Source organism: Cervus canadensis, chromosome 5 (assembly GCF_019320065.1).
Source record: "Cervus canadensis isolate Bull #8, Minnesota chromosome 5, ASM1932006v1, whole genome shotgun sequence".
Lineage (NCBI taxonomy): Eukaryota > Metazoa > Chordata > Mammalia > Artiodactyla > Cervidae > Cervus > Cervus canadensis.
In genome coordinates this window covers 5823838-5848650 of record NC_057390.1, presented here as the reverse complement: position 1 = coordinate 5848650, position 24813 = coordinate 5823838, and the positions used below count along the sequence as shown (strand labels likewise).

The window sequence follows — 24813 nt, the reverse complement described above, 5'->3', positions numbered from 1 at the left end:
TACAAATTTGTTAATTTATTACAAAATGTCCACTCACGAAATACACAAGAAAACTTTTATCCTTTTATATTTTGGGAAAGGACTGGTGTCTCAGATACAAAATAATTTACACAGAATCCATACAATTTTATTTTATATAGAAATAGGTCCTTATTACAACGGCTGTACAATTCACTACACTTCGTCTTATAATTACATAAAATCTTCTCTTTAGAAACATCTCAACAAAACATACAAAAAAAGCAAAGTGCATTTTTGAAAAGGGAAATCCACTCCTGGGTCTCGGTCAGGAAAGATATGTAGAAAGCTGCGGCATCCTCACTCTGAGGGCCAGCATGTGGGGAAGGGGGGTTTCCTGGGGTCCTGCCTGGCCTGTAAGACCTTCCCCCCTTCACAGTCCTTGAGTCCTGTCAGAATCCCAGAACGTCACCTGCAGGATTGTACTTTGCGTTGAGTCCACCTTTGTAGTTGAAATCGCTGGAAGTCAACAGGAAACAGTCCAGTGTTACATTCAGGAGAAGAAAAAAAAAAAAAAAAAGCCAATCACCAGAACCGTGTGGGGAGAAGAATCTCATTCCATTAGGGTTTTGGCGGGAGGGTGGGAGGTGGGGGGCTGCAGTCTGGTTAATAATATCCAGCTTTGCTATCTGATTGGTGGGCTGTTTTTGTTACTGGGGTCTCCGCGTGAAGTCAGGAGACCTGATTTAAAAAAAAAAAAAAGTGCCTAAGTTATCTCCTTGTGCAGCTGTGCAAATTAAGACAGAAAGGATCATCTAAAAATAATGAGAAAAAAAATCATCTCTTCTCTCCTTCCAAGACATCGCTGACCGGGTGCTTCTCTGAGGAAAGAGGGTCAGGAGAGTAAAGGCCAATGACACGTGCGCACGTGGCGCAGAGACGGGTCCACGCTGGGGGGAGGGACGATCCAGCAGAGATGCTCCGTCTCTAAGCTGAACCGCGTGATGCACTGATGCGCTCGGCTGGGGACTGCGGTCGTCGGTCTGTCCGGGTATGGTTGTAGAGTGTGGCTGTGAAGCACAGGAAAAGGGGAAACAGGGCCAGCTTCCCTGCTCACTCATGTCCATGCTGGCCGACGCCCTCGGACATGGTCACCACCCAGGAGCTCTGAAATGGATGCGGCGTGCACGGAAGTTGGGGTGTCCTTTACACTCTTCTCCCCAACTCCCTGGCCACCCGCCCCCTCGTCCGTCCATTGGTTAAAGCTGATGTGACCCAACTGAGGTGCCCGGCCACTACCGGGGCGGCTGCTGGAGGCCTGAGGACTCAGACAGGCTGCTGACCCTTCGGGCTGGGCGCGCGGGCCCCGGCGTTGGGTAGCCCAGGGTCCCTGGCTGTTGCGAGTAGGTGGAGAGAAGGAGGGAGTCCTGCTGCTCACTGTGCAGAGAGGTTGGCACCTGCACCTGGAAAGAAAGGAACCAGCTCCAGGGAAGGTTCTGGGATTCAGGGACTCCTTCCCTAAATGGCTGGGGCGGTGATGTAGTCCTCCTCAGATTAAAGGATCCTCCTCCCCCAACTCGGAGAAGGCAATGGCAACCCACTCCAGTACTCTTGCCTGGAAAATCCCATGGAGGGAGGAGCCTGGTGGGCTGCAGTCCGTGGGGTCGCCAAGAGTCGGACATGACTGAGCGACTTCACTTTCACTTCTCACTTTCATGCATTGGAGAAGGAAATGGCAACCCACTCCTGTGTTCTTGCCTGGAGAATCCCAGGGACAGGGGAGCCTGGTGGGCTGCCATCTATGGGGTTGCACAGAGTCGGACACGACTGAAGTGACTTAGCAATAGCAGCTCCCCTGCCTGGGGACCTGGGGGAAAGGAAGCCCAGCTCTCAGGCCAGCACTAGGGATTCCTCCTGGCCCAGTGGCCAGGGGCCTGGGCTGCAGGAAATGGTTTCTTGAACACATGCACAGGAGCCCCATGTAGCCTGTGTGATACTGGATGTTGGAACCTGACACCACATGTACATCATTGCCGGCACAGCATCCAAACAGGCCCGCAGTCCACATACTTTTCACTTGGTTTCTATTTCCCGAATCATTTCCAAATACTGCCATCTGCCAGGAAGCATCCTAATTTGAAGCTCAGAAACTCACTGGGTTTTCCTGGTGCCTCAGCTGGTAAAGAGTCCACCTGCAGTGCAGGAGACCTGGGTTGGGAAGATCCCCTGGAGAAGGGCATGGTAACCCAGTCCAGCATCCTTGAAGCCTGGAAAATCCCATGGACAGAGGAGCCTGGGGTTGGGGCTACAGTCCACAGAGCCTCAAAGAGTCGGACACGACTGAACAACTGACACACTTCAGCTGGTCAAACACTAACCCTGGAATCTTCAGTCTCACCTCGCACTATTCCCAGCCATGAAACCTCCCCTCCAAGGAACCCAGTCCACCGTTTCCAAAGCTGCGCAAGGCACATCTGCCGCTCTGCCTCGGCTCAGGCTGCCTCTGTTGTTGAAACGTTGTCCCCCTGACACCTCACACTCAGCCATCCACACTTGGAGTGTTTCCGTCCCCACTCCTCAGCCTTTTTTGACCTCGGCCCCCCAGCCCCACTGCTCCATTGGCGCTGACCCAGGCCTGGCAGCCCTCTGTGATGTCCCCTCTCCCCCTGTGCTCAAGGCCCCTGAGTGCTCCTTGCATCCTTAGCCCTGCATCTGGGTGGAACAGGCACCTGCAAGCACGCTGGTGGCTCCCGATGAAGGAACAGATGGGCAGCCTCTAGCTCTCCCTCTGACTTCTCCCTGCCTTCTCCCCTCATCAATTCCTATCCCAGATCACTCCAGGGTCCTGCAAGCTAACCAGGGAGCAAAGCTGAGGTTCAGCGTTAACTCCCACTAAGACGTGGTGTCAGGGAAATCTGAAAACTATGCCATAGCTGGTTTAGCCGCTTTGAAATTCAGTTACAATCTAGAACTCGAGGAGGACTCCGCATCTTGGTCACCCCACACATTCACCTATGGCTTGAAGGATGCCCAAGTGGGGCAAGTGGGGGTGGGGGAGCAAAAGCTACACTGTGCCTTGTGGTAGGGGCTTGAGGCTGTGGAGGAGGCCCCACTGGACACGGTCAGCTGGGACAGGAAGGGGAACATGGGCATGTGTGGGAGGGAAGGCCAGACCCTGAGCAGATACTTCTGTCCGATCTGAACCCCCAACCACTGGCTCACACCCCTTCCTTCCAGTGCATGTGGCACTTGCTTAAAGTAAGAAGTGACCACAAGATTACATATATACAATGGAATATTATTCAGCCATTAAAAAGAATGAAATAATGCCATTTGCAGCAACATGGATGGGCCTAGAGAGTGTCATACTGAGTGAAGTAAGTCAGAGAAGGAGAAATATTCTATGACATCTGTTATATGTGGAATCTAAAAAGAAATTATATAAATTAACTTATGTACAAAATAGAAACAGACTCACAGACGTAAAAGAGAAGGAACTTATGGTCCCCAGGGGGGATGAAGGGAGAGAAGGGACAGTTAGGGAGTTCAGGATGAACATGTACACACGGCTGCATTTAAAATGGATATCCAACAAGGTCCTACTTTACAGCACAGGGAACTCTGCTCATTAAGTGGCAGCCTGGAGCGGGTAGGAGTTGGGGAAGAATGGATATATGCATACGTATGGCTGAATCCCTTTGCGGCCCACCTGAAACCATCACAACATTGTTAATCAGCTATACTCAAACGTAAAATAAAACGTTAAAAAAAAAAGAAGTGACCACAAAGAAATATGCCCCACATTTTCCTGGAAAGCCTCAAATTCATGCAATGTTATCTCATTCATTTAAAGGACGTTTGATGAATCTTTAAACTTGATATAATTTCCCACTTGTATGAGATACTGCATATAAACATACCAACAAGTCCAACAAACATGGCAATCAGTATCTGATTTTTGCTCTAAGAAAGTATAGACACCATAACAAAAATTACTTTTTAAAAAATGGACCTTCTTAGCGCATAACCACAAGAGGCAAAATAGCTGCTTCTGTTTCTCACATGTATATACATAGACTTTATCAACTTGGAGCATGATAAACTTTAGAAATGATAAATTTCAAATATGAATCTGTCTGAGGCTTATTTTGATACTGACGCCTAGAACCCCATTGAAAGCCCGGAACAGAAGGAAGGGCCCATGAGGCCTGGGCTGGGGGCTCGGCCCTGCCGTCCCCTCCCCAGGCGTGGCCCAGCCCCACCTGGAGAAAGTGCGGAGGCTGTGGCTGGGCCTGTGCAGGCTTCAGGGGTGACGGCTGGGAGGTGGGGAAGCTGGGGTGCAGCCCCATCAGCAGGACAGGGGTGGAGGCGCCGCTGGTGGTATGCACGTCCGGGCTCTGAAACACGGCCTGGCTCTGCGGATACCTGTTTGGTGACACACAGAAGAAAGACCTTTACAAAAACTATCGACATGACATCAAGGACACGGACGACAAGACGAAAAACAGACGGACTTCATCACAGCTAAAACTTTGTGAGCATCACTCTATCCATGCAGTGAAAACACTGCCAGAAACAAAAAAAAAGCTGCCAGAAAACCTTTGCAAGTCCTATATCTAATAAGAGGTTGATATCCAGCTGTATATAAATACAGTTTCTACAACTCACCACCACAACAAATGCAAATAACCTGGTTAAAAAGTGGGCAAAAGGCTTGAGTAGACATCCTGGAAAGAAAAGGTACCAAAGGCTAATAAGCACGTGAAAAGAGTCACTAGGGAAATGCAAATCAAAACCAAATGAGGACTTCCCTGATGGCACAGTGGATAAGAATCTGCCTGCCAATGCAGGAAACAAAAGTTCGGTCCCTGGTCGTGCCACATGCCACGGGGCAAACTAATCCCCACAAATGTTACCATGGCAAAACTGGGGGAGTCAACAGTGTTACCCAGCATACTGTTGGCATCATTGTAAACAAAGTTAAGGGCAAGATTCTTGCCAAGAGAATTAATGTGTGTACTGAGCATATTAAGCACTCTAAGAGCCGAGATAGGTTCCTGAAATGTGTGAAGGAAAATGATCGGAAAAAGGAGGAAGCCAAAGAGAAAGGGACTTGGGTTCAGTTGAAGCGCCAGCCCTGCCCATCAACAGAAAATTGAACTAAAGATTTACTGAGCATGGCCTTGCCCATCAGAGCAAGACCCTGATTCCCCCACAGCCAGTCCCTCCCATCAGGAAGCTTCAACAAGCCTCTTAGTCTCATCCATCAGAGGGCAGACAGAATGAAAGCCACAATCACAGAAAACTAACCAAACTGATCACATGGATCACAGCCTTGTCTAACTCAAAGAAACTATGAGCCATGCCATGTAGGGCCACCCAAGACAGATGGGTCATGGTGGAGAGTTCTGACAAAAAGTGGTCCACTGGAGAAGGGAATGGCAAACCACTTCAGTACTCTTGCCTTGAGAAACCCATGAACCCAGGATGAAAAGGCAAAAAGATGTGACACTGAAAGGTGAACTCTTCAGGTTGGTAGATGCCCAATATGCTACTGGAGAAGAGTAGAGAAATAACTCCAGAAAGAATGAAGAGACAAAGCCAAAGCAAAAACAGCGCCCCATTATGGATATGACTGGTGATGGAAGTAAAGTCTGATGCTGTAAAGAACAATATTGCATAGGAACCTGGAATGTTGGGTCCATGAATCAAGGCAAATTGGAAGTGGTCAAACAGGTGATGGCAAGAGTGAACATCAAAATTTTAGGAATCAGTGAACGAAAACAGAATGAGCAAATTTAATTCACATGACCATTATATTTACTACTGTGGGCAAGAATCCCTTAGAAGAAATGGAGTAGCCCTCATAGTCAACAAGAGAGTCTGAAATGCAGTACTTGGGTATAATCTCAAAAATGACAGAATAATCTCTGTTTATTTCCAAGGCAAACCATTCAGTATCACAATAATCCAAGCCTATGCCCCAATTGAAGAAAGTAGGGAAAACCACTAGACCATTCAGGTATGACCTAAATCAAATCCCTTATGACTATACAGTGGAAGTGAGAAATAGATTTAAGGGACTAGATCTAATAGACAGAGAGCCTGATGAACTATGGACGGAGGTTCGTGACACTGTACAGGAGACAGGGAGCAAGACCATCCCCAAGAAAAAGAAAAGCAAAAAAGGAAAATGGCTGTTGAGGAGGACATACAAATAGCTGTGAAAAGAAGAGAAGCGAAAAGCAAGGGAGAAAAGGAAAGATATACCCATCTGAATGCGGAGTTCCAAAGAATAGCAAGGAGAGATAAGAAAGCCTTCCTCAGTGATCAATGCAAAGAAATAGAGGAAAACAACAGAATGGGAAAGACTAGAGACCTTTTCAAGAAAATTAGAGATACTAAGGGAACATTTCATGTGAAGATGGGCTCAATAAAGGACAGAAATGGTATGGACCTAACAGAAGCAGAAGATATTAAGAAGAGGTGGCAAGAATACACAGAAGAACTGTACAAAAAAGATCTTCACGACCCAGATAATCACAATGGTGTCATCACTCATGTAGAGCCAGACATCCTGGAATGTGAAGTCAAGTGAGCCTTAGAAAGCATCACTATGAACAAAGCTAGTGGAAGTGATGGAATTCCAGTTGAGCTATTTCAAATCCTAAAGATGATGCTGTGAAAGTGCTGCATTCAGTATGTCAGCAAATTTGGAAAACTCAGCAGTGGCCACGGGACCGGAAAAGGTCAGTTTTCATTCCAATCCCAAAGAAAGGCAATGCCAAAGAATGCTCAAACTACTGCATAATTGCACTCATCTCACATGCTAGCAAAGTAGTGCTCAAAATTCTCCAAGCCAGGCTTCAGCAATACGTGAACCGTGAACTTTCAGATGCTCAAGCTGCATTTAGAAAAGGCAGAGGAACCGGAGAGCAAATTGCCAACATCTGCAATGGATCATCAAAAAAGCAAGAGAATTCCAGAAAAACATCTATTTCATCTGGTAAAGAATCTGCCTGCAATGCGGGAAACTGGGTTCGATCCCTGGGTTGGGAAGATCCTCTGGAAAAGGGAAAGGCTACCCATTCCAGTATTCTGGCCTAGAGAATTCCATGGACTGTATAGTCCATGGGGTGGCAAAGAGTCAGACATGACTGAGTGACTTTCACTTTCACTTTCTTCTTCATTGACTATGCTAAAGCCTTTGACTGTGTAAAGAAGTGTAATCGCTCAGTTGTGTCCGACTCTTTGCGACCCTGTGGACTGTAGCCCACCTGGCTCCTCTGTCCATGGGATTCTCCAAGTAAGAATACTGGAGTGGGTTGCCATTTCCTTCTCCAGGGGATCTTCCCGACCCAGGGATTGAACCTGGGTCTCCCGTATCACAGGCAGATGCTTTACCCTCTGAGCCACCAGGGAAGCCTGTGTGGATCACAGCAAACTGTGGAAGAGTATTCCCATTCTTTAAAGAGATGGGAATACCAGACCACCTGACCTGCCTCCTGAGAAATCTGTATGCAGGTCAAGAAGCAACAGTTAGAACTGGACAAGAAATGATGGGCTGGTTCCAAATTGGGAAAGGAGTATGTCAAGGCTGTATAGTGTCACCCTGCTTGTTTAATTTATATGCAGAGTACATCATGAGAAACCCTGGGCTGGATGGAGCACAAGCTGGAATCAAGATTGCCAGGAGAAATATCAATAACCTCAGATATGCAGATGACACCATCCTTATGGAAGAAAGCAAAGAGGTACTAAAGAGCCTCTTGATGAAGGTGAAAGAAGAGAGTGAAAAAGCTGGCTTAAAACTCAACATTCAGAAAACTAAGATCATGGCATCTGGTCACATCACTTCATGGCAAATAGATGGGGAAACAGTGGAAACAGTGACAGACTTTATTTTCTTGGGCCCCAAAATCAGTGCAAATGGTGACTGCAGCCATGAAATTAAAAGATGCTTACTCCTTGGAAGAAAAACTATGACCAACCTAGGCAGCATATTAAAAAGTAGAGACATTACTTTGCCAACAAACTTCCATCTAGTCAAAGCTATGGTTTTTCCAGTAGTCATGTACAGATGTGAGAGTTGGACCATAAAGAAGTCTGAGCGCCGAAGAATTGATGCTTTTTGAACTCTGGTGTTGGAGAAGACCCTTGAGAATCTCTTGGACTGCAAGGAGATCCAACCAGTCCATCCTAAAGGAAATCAGTCTCTGCTGCTCTCCACAACTAAAGAACGTCTCGTGCAGCAATAAAGACCCAGTACAGTCAAACAAACAAAACAATCAACATGAGGTATCGTTTCATCACGATACTATTAGTGAAAAAAAAATTGTACATAACAAGTGTTGTTGAGGATGTGGAGAAATTGGAACTCTGGTGCGCTGTTGGTGGGAGGGTAAAATGGTGTAACTGCTGTGTAAAACAGTGTGAAGTTTCCTGAAAAAGTTAAACTTAGCGTTACCATGTGATCCAGCGATTCTCCTTTTGGGTCTATGCCCCAGAGAAGTGAAAGGTGGGGACGGAAACAGTTATTTGTATATCCAGGGTCGTAGCAGCATTATTTACAATAGCGAAAAACTGGAAGCAACCCCATGTTTATTGATGGATGATAGATGAACAAGGTGCAGCGTATACAGACAGTGGAGTATGATTCAGCTTTAGGAAGCAAGAAGATTCTGACACAGGTCACACCATGGGCGAGCCTCCAAGACATCACACCGAGTGAAACAGGCCCGTCACAAAATACAGACACTGTATGAGTCCACTTAGATGAGACACCTAGAGAGGACAAATTGATGAGGGATAAAAAGCAGAAGGCTGGGGGCAGAGCGAATAGAAAATTAGGGTTTAATGGGGACACAGCTTCAATTTGAGATGATGCAAAAGTTCTGGAGATGGACGGTGGTGATGGTTGCACAAAAATGTGTATGTACTTATGTCAGAGCATTGTACATTAAATATAGCTAAAATGGGAAATTTTATCTTATATAGAATATACATTTTTTTTTTTTTAAAGAAAGAGTAGTTGATGATAATGGCCAAGTAACAAGGGGAATGCCATTTGGGAGAACTCTGGAATCCAGACCAGGAAAGAAATCAAAAGTGTTAGCCACTCAGTCGTGTCAGACTCTTTGAGACCCCATGGACTGTAGCCCACCAGGCTCCTCTGTCCATGGAATTCTCCAGGCAAGAAAATTGGAGTGGGTTGCCATTCCCTTCTCCAGGGGATCTTCCCAACCCAGGGATCAAACCCAGGTCTCCTGCGTTGCAGTAAGATTCTTTACCATCTGAGCCACCAGGGAAGCCCAGAAATAGATATTTAAAGATACTATACAGGGACTTCCCTGGTGGTCCAGTGGTTAAGACTTCACCTTGCAAAGCAGGAGGTGTTCATTGCTGGCCGGGGAGTTAAGATCCCACACGCCTCCTAGTCAGAAAACCAAAATACAAAACAGAAGCAATACTGTAACAAATTCAATACAGATGTTAAAAATGGTCTACATATAAAAAATCTTTTTTAAAAAAGATACTATAGAGAAGTCCATTTATATTTTTAGAAGTGTTCTATCTCTACATGGATTGTTTTATGGTAACAGGCATTGGGGATTCCAAGATTTCAGGGACCTGTGTGTGTGGGAAGCAGATTGTGACCTGCCCTAGAAGACGGAGTCTTAGGTCATGTCTGGAGGAGATGAACAGGGAGATGTGGATGGTATAAATTACTGGGTTGACCGAAAATGACAGTTTAGATTTTTCAGAGGAAAGAATTTCTGTTTTTGCCTAGTTTCCTGCATTTGAAACATCTCTGGAAAGTGATGTCACAAGATTCTGTGTTTCCACTTATCTGGATCATTTAGAAAGAACAGTCCAAAACCAAAACCAACATCCCGCACACCCCTCCAGGCTCCTGGGAGCATCATCAAGAGTTTAAAGGCAGTTTCCTTGCAGTATACAGCTCCCGCCACCCCCAATGCGACCACCCCCACCATCATAGAGTTTTCATGGATGTAGGTATGGGCCCCAATCTTCAGAAATGCTCAGTAATCATCACTGTCACTATTATTACTGGAGGAGGACACAGGAAGGACTCCAGGCGGGCAGCCCCCAGGGCATGGATGGAAGGCCCCTGCGTCTGGGCACAGCAGGCCTCATTAGCTAGCCCTGTCCCAGTGAACCTCTGACGCAAATGAAACCAGTGTTTATATGACCACGGTGTCTGCTTTATTTCAAAGGGCTTGGAACTATTTTCCAGTGGCTTTTCAAGGATTCAGTCCTCTGGTTCCAGTAAACCTCCGTCCCTCGTAATGAAATTGGCTCAGCATGGCTGCTCCAGGTACTGGGGGTGGCAAATGAAGAGCCCGGGGTGAGGAGAGAGAGAAGGCTCCATGTCTGGGGGGCAGGAGGGCCCCACGTCTGCACAGGGTCACAGTTCAGGGCCCATCCCTGGAACCTCATGTGGGGGCATCTGCCAGCACCGGGCGGCCAGCCGGAGCTGCACAAGGGCCCTGGGGAAGGGGGACAAGGCTCTGTAAGACTCCATTTACCTGGGATGTTACCCCTTAGCCCTGCACAGATGGGAAGACAGTGATGAACTTGGCATGTAAAGAATTGTCTCCTTCAGGTCTTGTTCCCAGCCTGGAAAGCTGACATGAAGTTTTCTCTCTTGACACAGGAAATGGAGGAAGAACAGCTAAGGGGAGGAGTCCTTTAGAAAGGTGTGGGCACGTGTGGATCCTCCCTGCAGTGCCCGACTTGCAGCGGGGTGGCTGGTCCAGGCAGACGAAACCCTGCAGCCTGAGACCACTCAGTGTGGCTCTCTGCCCCGCCCCTCCCCAACCTGGGCCACCTACTTGACTTGCCGTCCGGTCCTCGCGACCTCTGAGGGCTGCCTGGCATCACAGGATCCGGGCATCATGGGCTGGATGGGCTGGCTCAGCAGTAGCCTTGGAGCCAAGGAGGAGAGAAATGGGAAACTGTGATCACTACCCAAGCTGTGGACCAACCGGCCAATCCGCGCCTGCCGAGTCTCACTGGACCCTTTCTGGCTGGCCCCACAGAACCCCTGCTGCTCTGTTCCAGAGGATCCTTCATGCAGCAGGTCTCTTCCTCTGGCCATCGAGACCCCAGCCCTGTCCTGTCACTTCATGAGCTGAGATCAATTGCAGAGTTGATTAACAAGTGAGTTATTTACAAAACAGAAACAGACTCACAGACTTAGAGAACAAACTTACGGTTGCCAGGGGGAAGGATGAGGGTATGGTTGGGGGGGTTGGGGATAGACATGTATGCACGGCTATATTTAGGATAGATCACCAACAAGGACCTACTGTACAGCACAAGGAACTCTGCTCAATGTCACGTGGCAGCCCGGATAGGAGGGGAGTCTGGGGGAGAGTGGACACATGTGTATGTGTGACTGAGTCCCTTTGCTGTCCACCTGAAACCACAACATTGTCAATCAGCTTCATGAAAAAAGCGAAAGTGTTAGCTGCTCAGTCGTATCTGTTTCTTTGTGACCCCATGGGCTATAGCCCGCCAGACTCCTCTGACTATGGAATTCTCCAGACAAGAATACTGGAGTGAGTTGCCATTGCCTTCTCCAGGGATCAGAACTGGGTCTGTTGCATTGGCAGGCAGATTCTTCACCGGCTGAGCGACCAGGGACTCCAATACAAAATTAAAAATTCAATTTAAAAAACTGCAGAGGATTTAGAGTCTATTTGTCTAAACTCTGCCTCCATCTTCAGCAGAGAGCCAAGATGAACAGTGTAAAACTATGTCTCAGTTACCTTTCCAACAAGGACAGAGTCTATACCTGAGCTGCCGGTCATGGCTGAAGTCCGGGCTGGGTTGGCCCTGGGGGGCCTCCTGGGAGGCGGAAGCTGGCGTGGTCAGGCTCAGAGCCGACGGGAGCGCAGTGGTGGTACTGCTAAACTGGGGTGTCAGGCTGCTCCCCTGAATCATCTGTGAGCTTCTCAATGGCTTTGGACCCTGGAGCAACCATCGAAACAAGAAAGGTAAACCTTCAGCTCAACTCAGGTGTTACCTCCCCAGAACCTCTTTCTTTTACCCGCTTAGGCCTTTCTGAACATTTAGGGCCCACTGACCATCATTATGATGTTTTGGTGTTATGAATGGCTTTCCTGTTGGGACTGTAAGCATGTCAAGGATTCTTTAAACCCTTTGGGATTTAAAGGACAGTGACAGGTTTGGGGCAGGCATGCCATTACTGAATCCATGATGTGTTGTTATTTAGTTCCTAAGTCCTGTGTGACTCTTTGCAACCCCATGGACTGTAGTTCACCAGGCTCCTCCTCCTCTTGCCTGGGATTTCCCAGGCAAGAATGCTATAGTGTGTTGCCATTCACTTCTCCAGGGGGTCTTCCTGACCCAGGGATCAAACCCATGTCTCCTGTACTGGCAGGTGGATTCTTTACTGCCGAGCCACCTGCTGCTGCTGCTAAGTCGCTTCAGTCGTGTCCGACTCTGTGAGACCCCATAGATGGCAGCCCACCAGGCTCCCCTGTCCCTGGGATTCTCCAGGCAAGAACACTGGAGTGGGTTGCCATTTCCTTCTCCAATGCATGAAAGTGAAAAGTGAAAGTGAAGTCGCTCAATCCTGTCTGACTCTCAGTGACCCCATGAACTGCAGCCTACCAGGCTCCTCCGTCCATGGGATTTTCCAGGCAAGAGTACTGGAGTGGGGTGCCATTGCCTTCTCCGTGCCAAGCCACCAGGGAAGCCCAAATCCATGATTATGTGTATAAATAAAAGAGGCTTCAGGAAAAGCTGTATCCAGCCTTCCAAGCTGTAATGGTTTGGAAGCAGGGGCTCAGAACTTCTTGAATCCATTGGGTTCAAGTGCCACTGATTGATGGGTGACCCTGTCAGATGCAAGGTCACTGGTGGCTTGCAGTAAGTGGTAATGACTGTGAGGGCAGGGCTTGAGAGGGAATCTGGGGGACCAGGAGGCACATGGTGACTCTGCAGAAAGGGATGGTAGACAGAAGTGGATAACTTCACACGTGTGCGTGCATGCTAAGCCGCTTCAGTCATGTCTGTGTGACCCTATGGACTGTAGCCTGCCAGGTTCCTCTGTCCGTGGGATGTCCCAGGCAAGAATACTGGAGTGGGTTGCCATTTCTTCCTGCAGGGGGTCTTCCTGACCCAGGGATCAGACCTCTGTCTCATGTCTCCTGCACTGGCAGGTGTGAAGCCTAAAGCCAGGGTCGATAATGGCCACCAAGGACACATGTGTGTCCCCATATGTGGGGATGTGTGGCTTTCAGCATGCATGTCAGAGATGGCCATTTCTACCTTCAGCCAAGCTCAGAATCAGAGCTGAACGTTCCAGCTGCATGATGCCTTGAAAGCATTTTAATATAGTGATAAAACACAGAAGGGAACCAGTAGAACTTGGGACTTCAAAGTGACAAAGATAAGAAAAACCCCATCATGATTATCCAGCTCTGGTCATAGGAGTAGATTTCTGATTGGTGAAGACCATCTGCTGGTGACAGGGGCTGAGTCTGGAGATGAGCACATTTACCTGGGTTGATATCACACTCGATTCTCTTAGCAGGTGCTGGTTCGTGACCTGGGCAGAGGCTATCTGCCCCGGAAGCTGCGGGCTGGCCACAAGCTGGGGACCTGGGCCGGACCTCTGCTGGAGCTGCTGCTGAGTCTCCGACCGCTGGGCACTGCTGAAGCTCAGGGATCCATCTGGCTGCTGCAGAAACATCTGGAAGCACAACAGAAACGCTGTAAGGCTGTGATCACTGCCCGCACGGGCCCGCCCCTTCTTTGTATGGCCTGCCTATGCCCGGCACAATGGCAGCTTTCTCACTCACACTGACCTGCCTGGGAAGGTTCACCCACTGGACGTGGAGACAGTGAGTGCCTGGGAGGCCACCCGCAGAGTGCGTGAACCAGAGGGGGCAGCCGGTGGCAGGGATGCCACCTGGCCCTCAAGAAGGCTCTGGTCCAGTGACGCGGGTCTAACAGTGTGAAAGATGCTGAGACCCAGGTGTGCCACCCAGGTGTACAGGCTCATTTAGTCTGTACTGGCTTGTCACTTTCTTATTAGAAGGAGAAACATCTTGTGAATGGAAGGAATAACACAATCATGGTGGCAGAGGGCTGGTTGACTGGTGGTGGGGGACGCATCGTCCTGGCAGTAGGACCTATGCCCAGGCTTGCATCTCTGACCAGTGACCACCATCTGTACCCATCCTATGGTTTGTACCATCCATCCAGCTCCCGGCTGAGAGGGCAGTTCTGCCCTGGTTAACTAGGTGCTTCTGCATTCCCAAGAAGGCAGGTAACTCCAAAGGATGACATAACATCAAGTCCATGAACTTTAAAATGATGTTTAAGAAAAGTTTTACAATCACCACACTAGTCTCTAAGTGTTATTTAGTATGCCTCAGACATTCAATAAGCACAGCTTTATCAGCCTGGTAGTTTTTTTTTTTTAATTTAGTTTTTTCATTTGTTTTTATTAATTGGAGGCTAATTACTTTACAGTATTGTAGTGGTTTTTGCCACACATTGACATGAATCAGCCATGGATTTACATGTGTTCCCCATCCTGAACCCCTCTCCCACCTTCCTTCCCATCCCATCCCTCCCCTCTGAGTCATCCCAGTGCACCAGCCCAGCCTGGTGGTTTTAATGGCAAAGGTTTAAGAGAATTTGATCCAGTTTGTAAAGAGTGTTTAAAAGGTTATGAGAACCTTGGTCTACTCTGTTTATAAATTTGGTGTATCCAATTTAAAACAATTCCTTAAGGACTTCCTTGTTGGCTCAATGCTAAAGAATCTGCCTGCCAATGCACAGGATGCAGGTTCGATCCCTGGTCTGGGAAGATGCCACTTGCCTCATCGCGTAACTAAGCTCGTGAGCCTCAACTACTGAGGTTACAAGCCACAGCTACTGAGATCCATGCACCTACAGGTTGTGCTCCACAAGAGAAGCCCCCGCCGTGAGGAGCCTGCACACCCCAACAAAAAGAAGCCCCCATTTGCCACAACTAGAGAAAGACTGCTTGAAGCAACAAAGCCCCAGAAAAGCCAGAAATAATACAGAAATAAAAGATTTTTTAAAGAGAATTCCTTAAGGGCCCAGAAAGATTTACTTCTTAGGTTTGTAAGTCTGCCTAGCCAGGAACATGAACTGTCTGAAAAGTTAAGCTACATTAAATTTGTAAATTAATGGTTGTCATAATGAATGTTATTTACCATTTGTCAAATTTATAAATTAATTGAATGTGAACACAAGTAGAAGCACTGGTATTTTTGGCCACGTCAGTAGATTTGTAAATAAAATGTAATCTGTGGATTGACTGTAAAGGTTTAAGAAAGAGAACTTTAGTAATTTCTATCATACTTTAAACTTAAGACCTGTGACTAGCTTTTTCTAACAAAAGCTCCTCTTGGGCATTAAAAACTGGTATTATTTATACTATGGGCTTCCCTGGTGGCCCAGACGGTAAAGAATCTGCCTGGAATGCAGGAGACCTGGGTTCAGTCCCTGGCTCAGGAAAATCCCCTGGAGGAGCGAATGGCAACCCACTCCAGTATTCTGGCCTGGAGAATTCCATGGACAGAGGAGCCTGGAGGGCTATAGTCCCTGGGGTCACAAAGAGTCAGAGATGACTCAGCAACTGACACTTTCACTTCCATTATCTGTATCAGATTCTTGACAAGCCGTATCCCACTCCATTTTTAGATCCTTAGCTCTGAGGGCTGAAAGACTCTCCCCCCTGATCGTCTAGAACTTTGCCCTGAATTCCTGCATTCAGGGTGGCATAACCTCACACCCAGTATGGAACTGACATGCTGACACGTGCTGAGTGACAGGGTGGTTTTGGAACGACAGCTGTGGAATCGCGCCAGGCGGATGCTTAATCAGTTCCAGCATCTGCTCCATAGGGTGTGTCAAGCCCTGAGCAAGATGACCATCTAATGCCCCTCCAGCCACACCACCAGGCGAGTCTCCCCACTTTCCTTCCTGCCCCAACCCACCAGAAAAACCTGCAATTTCGACTGAAGGCTCTTTGTCACTTTAGAAGTTAAGAAGAATTTTCTGGCTCTCCATCCTCTCAGATCCAATACCCGAATGTTCAGAATTAGTGCTTTACACAACCTCAGCAAGCTGGCTTATTCATAGCACACGAGGTAATTTACATTACAGCAAAAACCCAGTATTCAAACTAAATAGCAAACATTTTTCTGGTGATATACAATTTACCTTCTGATTAGAGTTCAGACAAATGCAACCTTTATTTATGGTAGGCAGTATCATCTAGCTTAAATCCCACAGACTTTAGTTCAAATTCCAACCCCACCACATGCTAGTGGTATGAACTTGGGCAATTTTCAAAAACTTCAAATTGACTGTTAGTTTCCTCACTAATAAAACAGTACCGTTAACACCATATACCTCATAAAAGATTTAATGGGATTTATGCTGAGGCATAATCCTAGGTGCTCAATAAATGTTAGGGGATAACAATATTTAAAATAAAAAAGGAGTTCCTTTTGCTCCTTTGCCTCTTTAGGCATATAAAAACTATCTGAGGACCTCCTTGGTGGTCCAGTGAGTAAGAATCTGCCTGCCAATGCAGGGGACATAGGTTTGACCACTGGTCTGGGAAGATCCCACCCACACGCCATGGAGCAACTAAGCCTGTGCAACCACAACTACTGAGCCCTCGCACCCTAGAGCCCATCTCTGCAGCAGGAGAGGCGACCACAATAAGAAGCCTGTGTACTGCAACTAGAGAGGGGCCTGAGCACAGCAAAGACACAGTTAAAAAAAAAAAAAGAAAAAAACTTAGAAGAGAATGAATAGAATAAATAAACGAACAAACAAATCAAGTTTTGCTCAAAGAAGGGAGCCTGTTTATGTTTGTGTTAAGGCAGAGACTGCTGGGTCTGCTACTCTGTCCCATTGATGTATGTTCTCTGAGGGCAGAAACCTTATTCTGTTTATTCCTGTGTCCCCACAGTACCTAACCAATTGCCTGGAACATACTGGGTGTCTGCTAGATGGATGGATGGATGGCAGGGTGGAGGGGTGGGTGGGTGGTGTGTGGATGGATGGGGGGATGGATGGTGGATGAATGGATAGATGTGTGGACAGAGGGATGGAAAGAAGGGTGGAAGGATGGACTGATAGAAAGATGGATGAAAGAACCAATCAGAGAACACATCTGCCATCGCCACAGGTGTCCTTCTCTATATTTCTTGGCGTCGCCAGTAGAGGGCATGAGTACTCTCAAAAATAAATTAAGAGGTGCCCTCCCAAGGACGCAGAGGTGACAGCTTTTCAGGTGAACAGCTCTCTATGTAGCACCCTTCATGATCCTATCTAGGTGCAAACACCACATCCTGAGAATGTCTCCCTCATAACCCAATCTTTTTTGGAAAAAAAAAATATACTTAGCAAGCACCTCAGGCCTACATAGACTCAATGAAGCTCCAAGCCAATGGAATAGGTAGGGAAAAATCCACTGAAGTTGGGAATAATGGACCTGGGGGGAGTGGGAAGGGGTAGGATTTGCTACTGTCCATGTCCACGCCCCTGCTTTAGTGACAGTAAAGGAGAATTGTATGGCTTAAGAAGATGACTTCTCAACAGTGCTCTGGAGTCAGTTTTATAGAAAGCCTGATTCAAGTGGGCAAAGTCATCTGAGAAAAAAAAAAAAAAACACCTTTAATTTTCCACCAAACTAATCCTATTGCTCACATGTGGTTTTCATCGTTCTTATATGCTTAGCTTTACACAGACTTATTATTACAGAACATTTCAGAAGTACAGAAAATAGATACTGTATAATGAAACCCCATATATCAATGCTAGGCTTCAGCAATTATCCACGTTTTGCTCTTATTTAATCTATCCTCCCACTTTTTTTGGGAGGATTGGAGTAATTTTTACTTGCTTATCTTTTATGCTTGACTCACTTATTTTTTAAGAAAAAAAAACACATTTTGCCTGAACATTTCGGAACGTATCTCTTTAAATCCTTAAACGTGCAAAAATACATGAAAAAAGACTCTTTGAGGACTCGTTCTCTGGTTTAACTGTGGATTTCCAAGCTCAATGGAAAATTCCACTGCAAAGATAACGTAAGGGAAGAAACCAGCGGAATAACACGTGGAGCCCTGGTGCCCACGTCATCACTCACAAAGCTCAGGTGCTAGACCTTGGGGGTCAACAAAATGCACTGTCAGGAGGAAGAAAAATAATAACGCTTCGTACCAGCGAGCAAAAGAGATAGCCTTGTGTCCCTGTCACTTCAGAGTTCAGCTTTGAAAATAGAGAAGTCTGGGCTCCGAGGCGGATATTCATCCGCCCACCTTGCTTTTAGCAGTTTCTGGCTCAGTGCCCTCTTCCTGGTAAAGTAAAAATTCTATTCAAGTCATTAGAGTCAGGAATTCTAGTCACTAGACCCTGGATTGGTGAGGACCAAGATCAAGGCACTTTGATGACCCCTTGTGTCTTCACATAAGTGCTGCAGTACTGTCCCTTGGCAACTTGGGGATGTCACTCAGGAGGTTGGGGGGAGCACAGGGCTGTGGGCGGGGCGAAGGGTTATAGGCGGAGCACAGGGCTGTGGGCGGGGCGAAGGTTTATAGGCCGAGCACAGGGCTGTGGGCGGGGTGAAGGGTTATAGGCGGAGCACAGGGCTGTGGGCGGGGCAAAGGGTTATAGGCGGAGCACAGGGCTGTGGGCGGGGCGAAGGGTTATAGGTGGAGCACAGGGCTGTGGGCGGGGCAAAGGCTTGTGGGCGGGGCTGGCCAGTCCAAAGAGGGCAGCCCCGGGTTTAGAGCATAAGTAAAGCCCACCAGGAACATCTGTGGGGATCCAGGGAGGCAGGATGGCTGTCTCTAGGAGTCTCCAGGCTGCCCAACACCTTTGTACTACCCTGTGTTCATGTCAGTTCAAGGTGTTCTTATGTCCACAGGAGAGGTTGCATGGATGGTTGGGGCATGGGGGGTGGAGTGGACGGCAGGGTCAGTGCCCTAGCCACTTCCCTCAGGGGTCTCTTTTGCTTCTATCTGTTCCCACCTAGGTGGGTGCCAAGGCTTACCTCACTCAGGGCAGACTCCAAGGTTGGCTACATTTACAATCAAAGGCTGGGCCCAAAGAATGCTCTTTGGAAGAAAAACAGTCCTGGATTGATTTAAATGAAACTTGGTAAAAATAATTTAACCTTGAAAGAGATCCAATATATATAGTTTTTCCCTCCAGAAAGGAATCTTCAGATAGGATTCAAAGAAGTGACATCTGGGGCTGGGGTGGGGTGGGGTCCAATTAAAAGCAGCTGCTGTCAGAGGGAACCCCAATTGCCATGCTGCAATGGGGGTGGCCTGGGGGTGCTGACCTCTAGTCTCTGGCTCCTGGACAGCCCCCCTGCAGGGGGCAATGGGCACAGATTCGTGTCTCCCTGCATTCATGTTTTGGATGGGAGCAAAGAGTAGACCATCTCTTTGTCAGCAGCCTGGGTTGGGTGCTCGGAGAGCAGTCACACAGGTGCTGGGGAGTTTAAAACTCCATGGGAGGGAGGCTGGTGTCTGTACGGGTGACTAACCACCAAACACATGAAACAAAGTGCAGGCCGCACAGGAAATGTGTGCCCAACAGAGTGAGGGGTGAGTGAAAAGGCTGTCATGTGAATTTTACGTTTGGCCTGGAGCCGGGGATGGTGGCGGTGGGGCTCCTTACTTGCAGTTCACTGGTAGAGGTTCCAGTTTGTTCAGGAGGCAGGGCACAGTAAGGCAGCCTAGTGAACCTTGGAGGGAGTCCTGGCTGCCCTGAAAGGGTGGATTAGGACACATCACACAGCGGTGGGAAGCACAGAGCCCGGGGACCGCTGGCCCAGTAAGGGGCATCACCTGGACGTTGGAGTCCTGAACCAGGCAGAGCTGCTCCTGGATCTTGTGCAGTTCTTCCTGCTGCCACCGGATGTTGGCTTGCAGGATGCGTGTCCGCTGCTCCAGCTGGTCTTTGATGGTCTGGAACATGCTGAGCTGTGCTGAAAACTTGAAGGTGGGGTCAAGACACAGAACCCAGTGAGAGCGCTATTTCAGCCATGCAGACGGATATTGCTGTTGCTCTGAGTGGCCCGTGCACTTTCAGGGCCTTTCCCTCTCTTTGCAGCATCCCTGACCCACTGCTGGGGAGCTTGCCCATGGGCACGGGCTCTGGATAAGGGTGGGGGTGGCCCTGGGACTCCCCTGTGAGCTTTTCTCAGGCCCTTGAGGACCTGCAGGTCTAATTCTTTGCACTCTCATCTGGGAGGGCCAGCTTTGGGATTCATATAGACTGTGTATATGTATGGGCTTCAGACAGTAAAGAGCCCACCTGCAATACAGGAGACCTGGGTTGGGAAGATCCCTGAAAGATGGAAATGGCAGTCCACCTCAGTATTCTTACTTGTAGAATTCCACGGACAGAGGAGCTAATGCACTGTTAGTCTGGGAGGGCCAGCATTAGGATTCGTATGGAATGTGAATATATACATACATATATGGGCTTCCCAGGTGGCACTAGTGGTAAAGAACCTGCCTGCCAATGCAGGAGACATAAGAGATGCAGGTTCGATCCCTGGGTTGTGAAGATCCCCCGGAGTAGGAAATGGCAACCTGTTCCAGTATTCTTGCCTGGAGAATTCCATGGACAGAGGAGCCTGGCAGGCTACAGTCCATAGGACTGCAAAGAGTTGGACACAACTGAAGCGACTTAGCACGAACGCACATATAAGTGAATTGCTTTGTTGCATATCAGAAATTAACACATTGTAAATCAACTACACTTCAATAAAAAATATTGGTTAAAAATCCGCTCCTAAACGTTTGTTTAAAAATATCTGCTCTATACCAACCGTATCACAAAAATCTTGCTCAGAAATCTCACTGATCAAAACACCAAGCTAGGATTTTGAAAGAGAATTCGATTGAGAAAGAAAAGGTCTATCAGGTATTCAGTTAAGACAACAAAAGACAAAAGCTCCTGCGCTGGGTTCCCTAAAGTCTGGAGACTGTCCAGGCTATAACACCCATGTCCAGAGAGGATGCTCTGGACTGCCCCTTGGCTCCCAAGGGAAACAATGAGGCGGCTGGAGGCAGTCATCAGTGAGGGCTCAGCACCAAATTTCACGAGTGTTAATTACTTCTAGTATTATTCTTATTTTCCTAAGGCATTCCAGGAATCCCCAGACGCAAATCTCTTGTTATATTCTTTCTTTAAAATTTATTTACTTTTAATTGGAGGATAATTGCTTCATAATGTTGTATTGGTTTCTGCCATACACCAACATGAATCAGCCACAGGTACACACATGTTCCCTCCCGTCCTGAACCTCCCTCCCACTTGCTGTCCCATCCCACCCCTCTAGTTTGTCACAGGCACCAGGTTAGCTCCCTGCATCATACAGCGAATTCCCATTGGCTATCTAGTTTACACATGGTAACGTATATACTTCCACCCTACGCTTTCAATTCGTCCCACTCTCTCCTCCTGTTGTATCCACAAGTCCATCCTCTAAGTCTGTGTCTCCATTGCTGCCTTGCAAATAGGTCCATCTGTACCATTCTTCTAGATTCCATATATATATATATATATATATATATATATATATATATATATATGTTAATATGCAATATTTGCTTTTCTCTTTCTGAATTACTTCACTCTGTATAACAGTCTCCAGTCTTGTTATATTCTTGATCATGGCCTTTTTGATTAAGAGTTTTATCCCAACTTAGAGACACGTTAGCAACACACCATGAAGCAAAAGCATCACTTACCCAGATAGCCAATTTCCCAGAGTTTGGATTTTATTTTATATTTCCCCTTTCCCTGATGGGGTCCCTCAGTGATAACATCAGTGAGGGGAAAGAAAAAACTGCAGAATCTCATTTTTCACATGAGTAGGCATGAGAAAAACTGTCTGACATGAAAGGACAGCATTATGCAAGAACCTCTTAAAGAATACAGCTATTAAGTATAATATGCCTAAGAGACTAAGAACTGTTAGTGTTAATTAAAATGAGGTTCAATATATGAAAAATTAGAATTCAGAAAGGGCCTTCATCACACCATGACTTATTATAAAACAAAGACATTCTTTCCTATGGAAGACTCACAAGTCAAAGGAATTCTCATTTCAAGGGCCTGTGGGTAAAAGAAGTTACTTTCTACCAAATGTGCCTTGGGAATTTGAAGACAGAAAAATAATTCTTTTTTTTCCTAATGAGGATGAACAGAGAGCATGTTAGTCAATTCTGCATGGGTTGGTTTTATATCCTTCCTTAAGCCTAACTCTAGCAAGAGGCACATGCTAGCATGTGTCTTTCTTATTCTAGGAAAACATACGAGGCCGCTGTTAATGGGACAGGCACATGTTCTGAAAAGATTTTCATCAGTGGTGCCAGATTGGCAGCAAGACAGACTCTACATTTTAGCAAGAGTATGGCCGGGGGCACATGTTGATAGACTGCCTCCAGGACCCCCTTGTGGCCAGGGAGGGGGCAAAATTCAATATCCCACAAAAGAATTGAAATCTGAGGTCTGACCAGTCAGCTCAACCGCTCTTGGAGTTCCACAGGCAGAATATATATATACATTTTTTTTTAAACTTGTTCTATAAAAACACACACTGCATGGTAGCTTCTCTGTTCACATGAGCATCTCTCCCTTCAACTCTGAGTCCAAAAGTGAGGGCCCTGTGACAAGCATCCTTGCCTCCTTCACACTCACTCCCTGACTGACCCAAATAGTAACTCATTGAATGTTGTTGAAACAAAGCAGGAATTACTCCGCAAAGCCCTGATCCTTTATTTTTTTAAAAATGTGGTATTTATAGTACTGGACTCAGAGCTTTTAAATCCTTGTAGAGTCTTCCTATGACATTTGTCCTAACTCATAGACCTTCTCTAAAATATTGTGATCAATCAGGAGTCATGAAAAATGAGAGGAACACAGAAAAGTGGTCAAGGGATGAAGCAAGATTGTTGACAGGATTGAGAGATAGATGCCGGGGAAGATCAATGGGAGGATGGACGGAGATGAGGACAGCGGGGAGAGGCAGGGGAAGGGGGGAGGTCCACAACTCAACAGGCCTTGCCTGCACGTGGGGAGAAAGAGTCTCGTTTTGGGGGCCTTGGTCTGGGGCCTGTATGTTGGCACCAGTGTACCCACACCCTCCAGTGGATTTCAGCATCCTGTCTCAAGGAAGTGCCTCGCTGGGTCACCCTTGCCCTGAGTCCCAGACTCACCTGTGACACCGGGGCAGGTGGGCTCTGCAAGATGGTCTGAGGCAGGAGCTGCTGTGTGAGGTCACAGGATGCTGGGGCTGGCAAGGGGGCCTGGGGGAGAGAGAGAGGGTGGCTTTGATACATATAAGCTTCTCGGGGTTATTACAGAAGTGATGGGGCGCCGTCTCTCAGCCAGCTGGGCTCTCTGGCTTCAAGGAGGCCCTTCGGCCCTAGAGTGGATCGCTCACTTCTGGAAGGTATATGTTCCCCTGAAAAGGTGGGGTCACAGGCTATTACCCTTGCAGGGAATGGAGTCAGAGCTGACACACAGCTGGTAACAGGCGGGGGTCCTAGGACCACTCAGGCCCGACGTTCCCACCATGGTGTGTTCTGCAGAATCACCACCACCAGCCGGAGCTGGGCATTGTCACGCCACCCTCCCTCCCCTCCTGTTCTTGGCTCCATTCTTGGTGGGTTTGGTTGGTCTTTTCCTAAACTGATACTTTCTCAGCGGTGTTGTGCAGCAGAAAGAATGGGAACTCATAACCAGTGTTGGCTCCGTGTGGCCTTTCGGCTCAACACTCACACTAACGTGGACAGATGCACCGGCACGCTCTCTATCACTGCCTTGCCCAGGCACTATTTGTGGCTGCATTTTCACCAGACACTGCTGAAATCTGGTGGAGAGAGTCCTGCAAGGTCAGCTGAATCCCAGACCTTGTGGGCAGGGGGCTGTGGGGGGATGGACTAGAATTGGGGGAGAACAATGTGTAGAAACAAGAAACGCAACCCTCAGCTTCATGAAGCTCTTGAGAATTTTTAAAAGTAAAAAGATTCTTCTGAAGCTATTCCATCATTGCCCCAGGCCCTGGGGGCTATGAAAAGCAGGTCCAATGGCAAGTTGCCCCCCAGGACAGCACTGGGGGCAGAGCAGCTTGTTTTGAATGAGAGTCCTACGGGCTGGTTCCGATTCTCCCAATTTTGTTCCATTGCTCAACTGGGTGGAGGAACCCTGCCACCCGAAGCTGTTAGAAGAGCAGTTTGCTACAGTGGCTAGAAAGCCAGGCTTGGAACTGGATGACCTGAGTTCAAATAGCTCTTCTGTCCACCTCTCTGAGTTTCAGCTTCCTCATCTATTACTATTTCTAGCTGTGGCCCATTTCTAGAGTCTCTGCCACCACCTGGTACTCTCTTTGATGTGTTAACTCACTCAATTCTCAAGCTAGAAGGTATTATGATTATTCCCAAACCTAGACACAGGTTAGTTAACTTACTGAGAGCCACATAGTTACTAAATAGATGAAGTGAGTGATATTTGAAGCAGGTGGCATGAGTCCAAGCCTTTTTGCTTCACTGTGCATACTGTATTTTCAGTATTCCTGAACAAGTGGAAAATTTGAGGAGCAGTTAAGAAGAAAGGTTCGTTGTCATTTAGTTGCGAAGTTGTTTCTTTTTTGTGACCCCATGGACTGTAGTCAGCCAGGCTCCTCTGTCCATGGGATTTAACAGGCTAGAACCCTGGAGTGGGTAGCCATTCCCTCTCCCAGGGGATCTTCCCAGTCCAGGGATTGAACCTGTGTCT

At 47.5% G+C, this 24813-nt stretch overlaps 1 protein-coding gene across 5 annotated transcripts in view; it reads right to left on the bottom strand.

Annotated features, from left to right (window-relative positions):
• NPAS2 (neuronal PAS domain protein 2) overlaps positions 1 to 24813 on the bottom strand; it is a 122223-nt gene continuing 97410 nt past the window's right edge. For 3 of the 5 annotated variants that reach the window (XM_043467969.1, XM_043467966.1, XM_043467964.1), the window contains 7 exons: positions 23253 to 23342; positions 19869 to 20015; positions 13514 to 13705; positions 11780 to 11955; positions 10815 to 10907; positions 4221 to 4383; positions 1 to 1421 (listed from right to left, as the gene is read on the bottom strand). In XM_043467969.1, the coding sequence (XP_043323904.1) occupies positions 1254 to 1421; positions 4221 to 4383; positions 10815 to 10907; positions 11780 to 11955; positions 13514 to 13705; positions 19869 to 20015; positions 23253 to 23342 (1029 nt within the window). In that variant the 3' untranslated portion in view covers positions 1 to 1253. The remainder of the gene's footprint in view (positions 1422 to 4220; positions 4384 to 10814; positions 10908 to 11779; positions 11956 to 13513; positions 13706 to 19868; positions 20016 to 23252; positions 23343 to 24813) is intronic. The other 2 variants (XM_043467967.1, XM_043467968.1) reach the window with 2 other exon arrangements.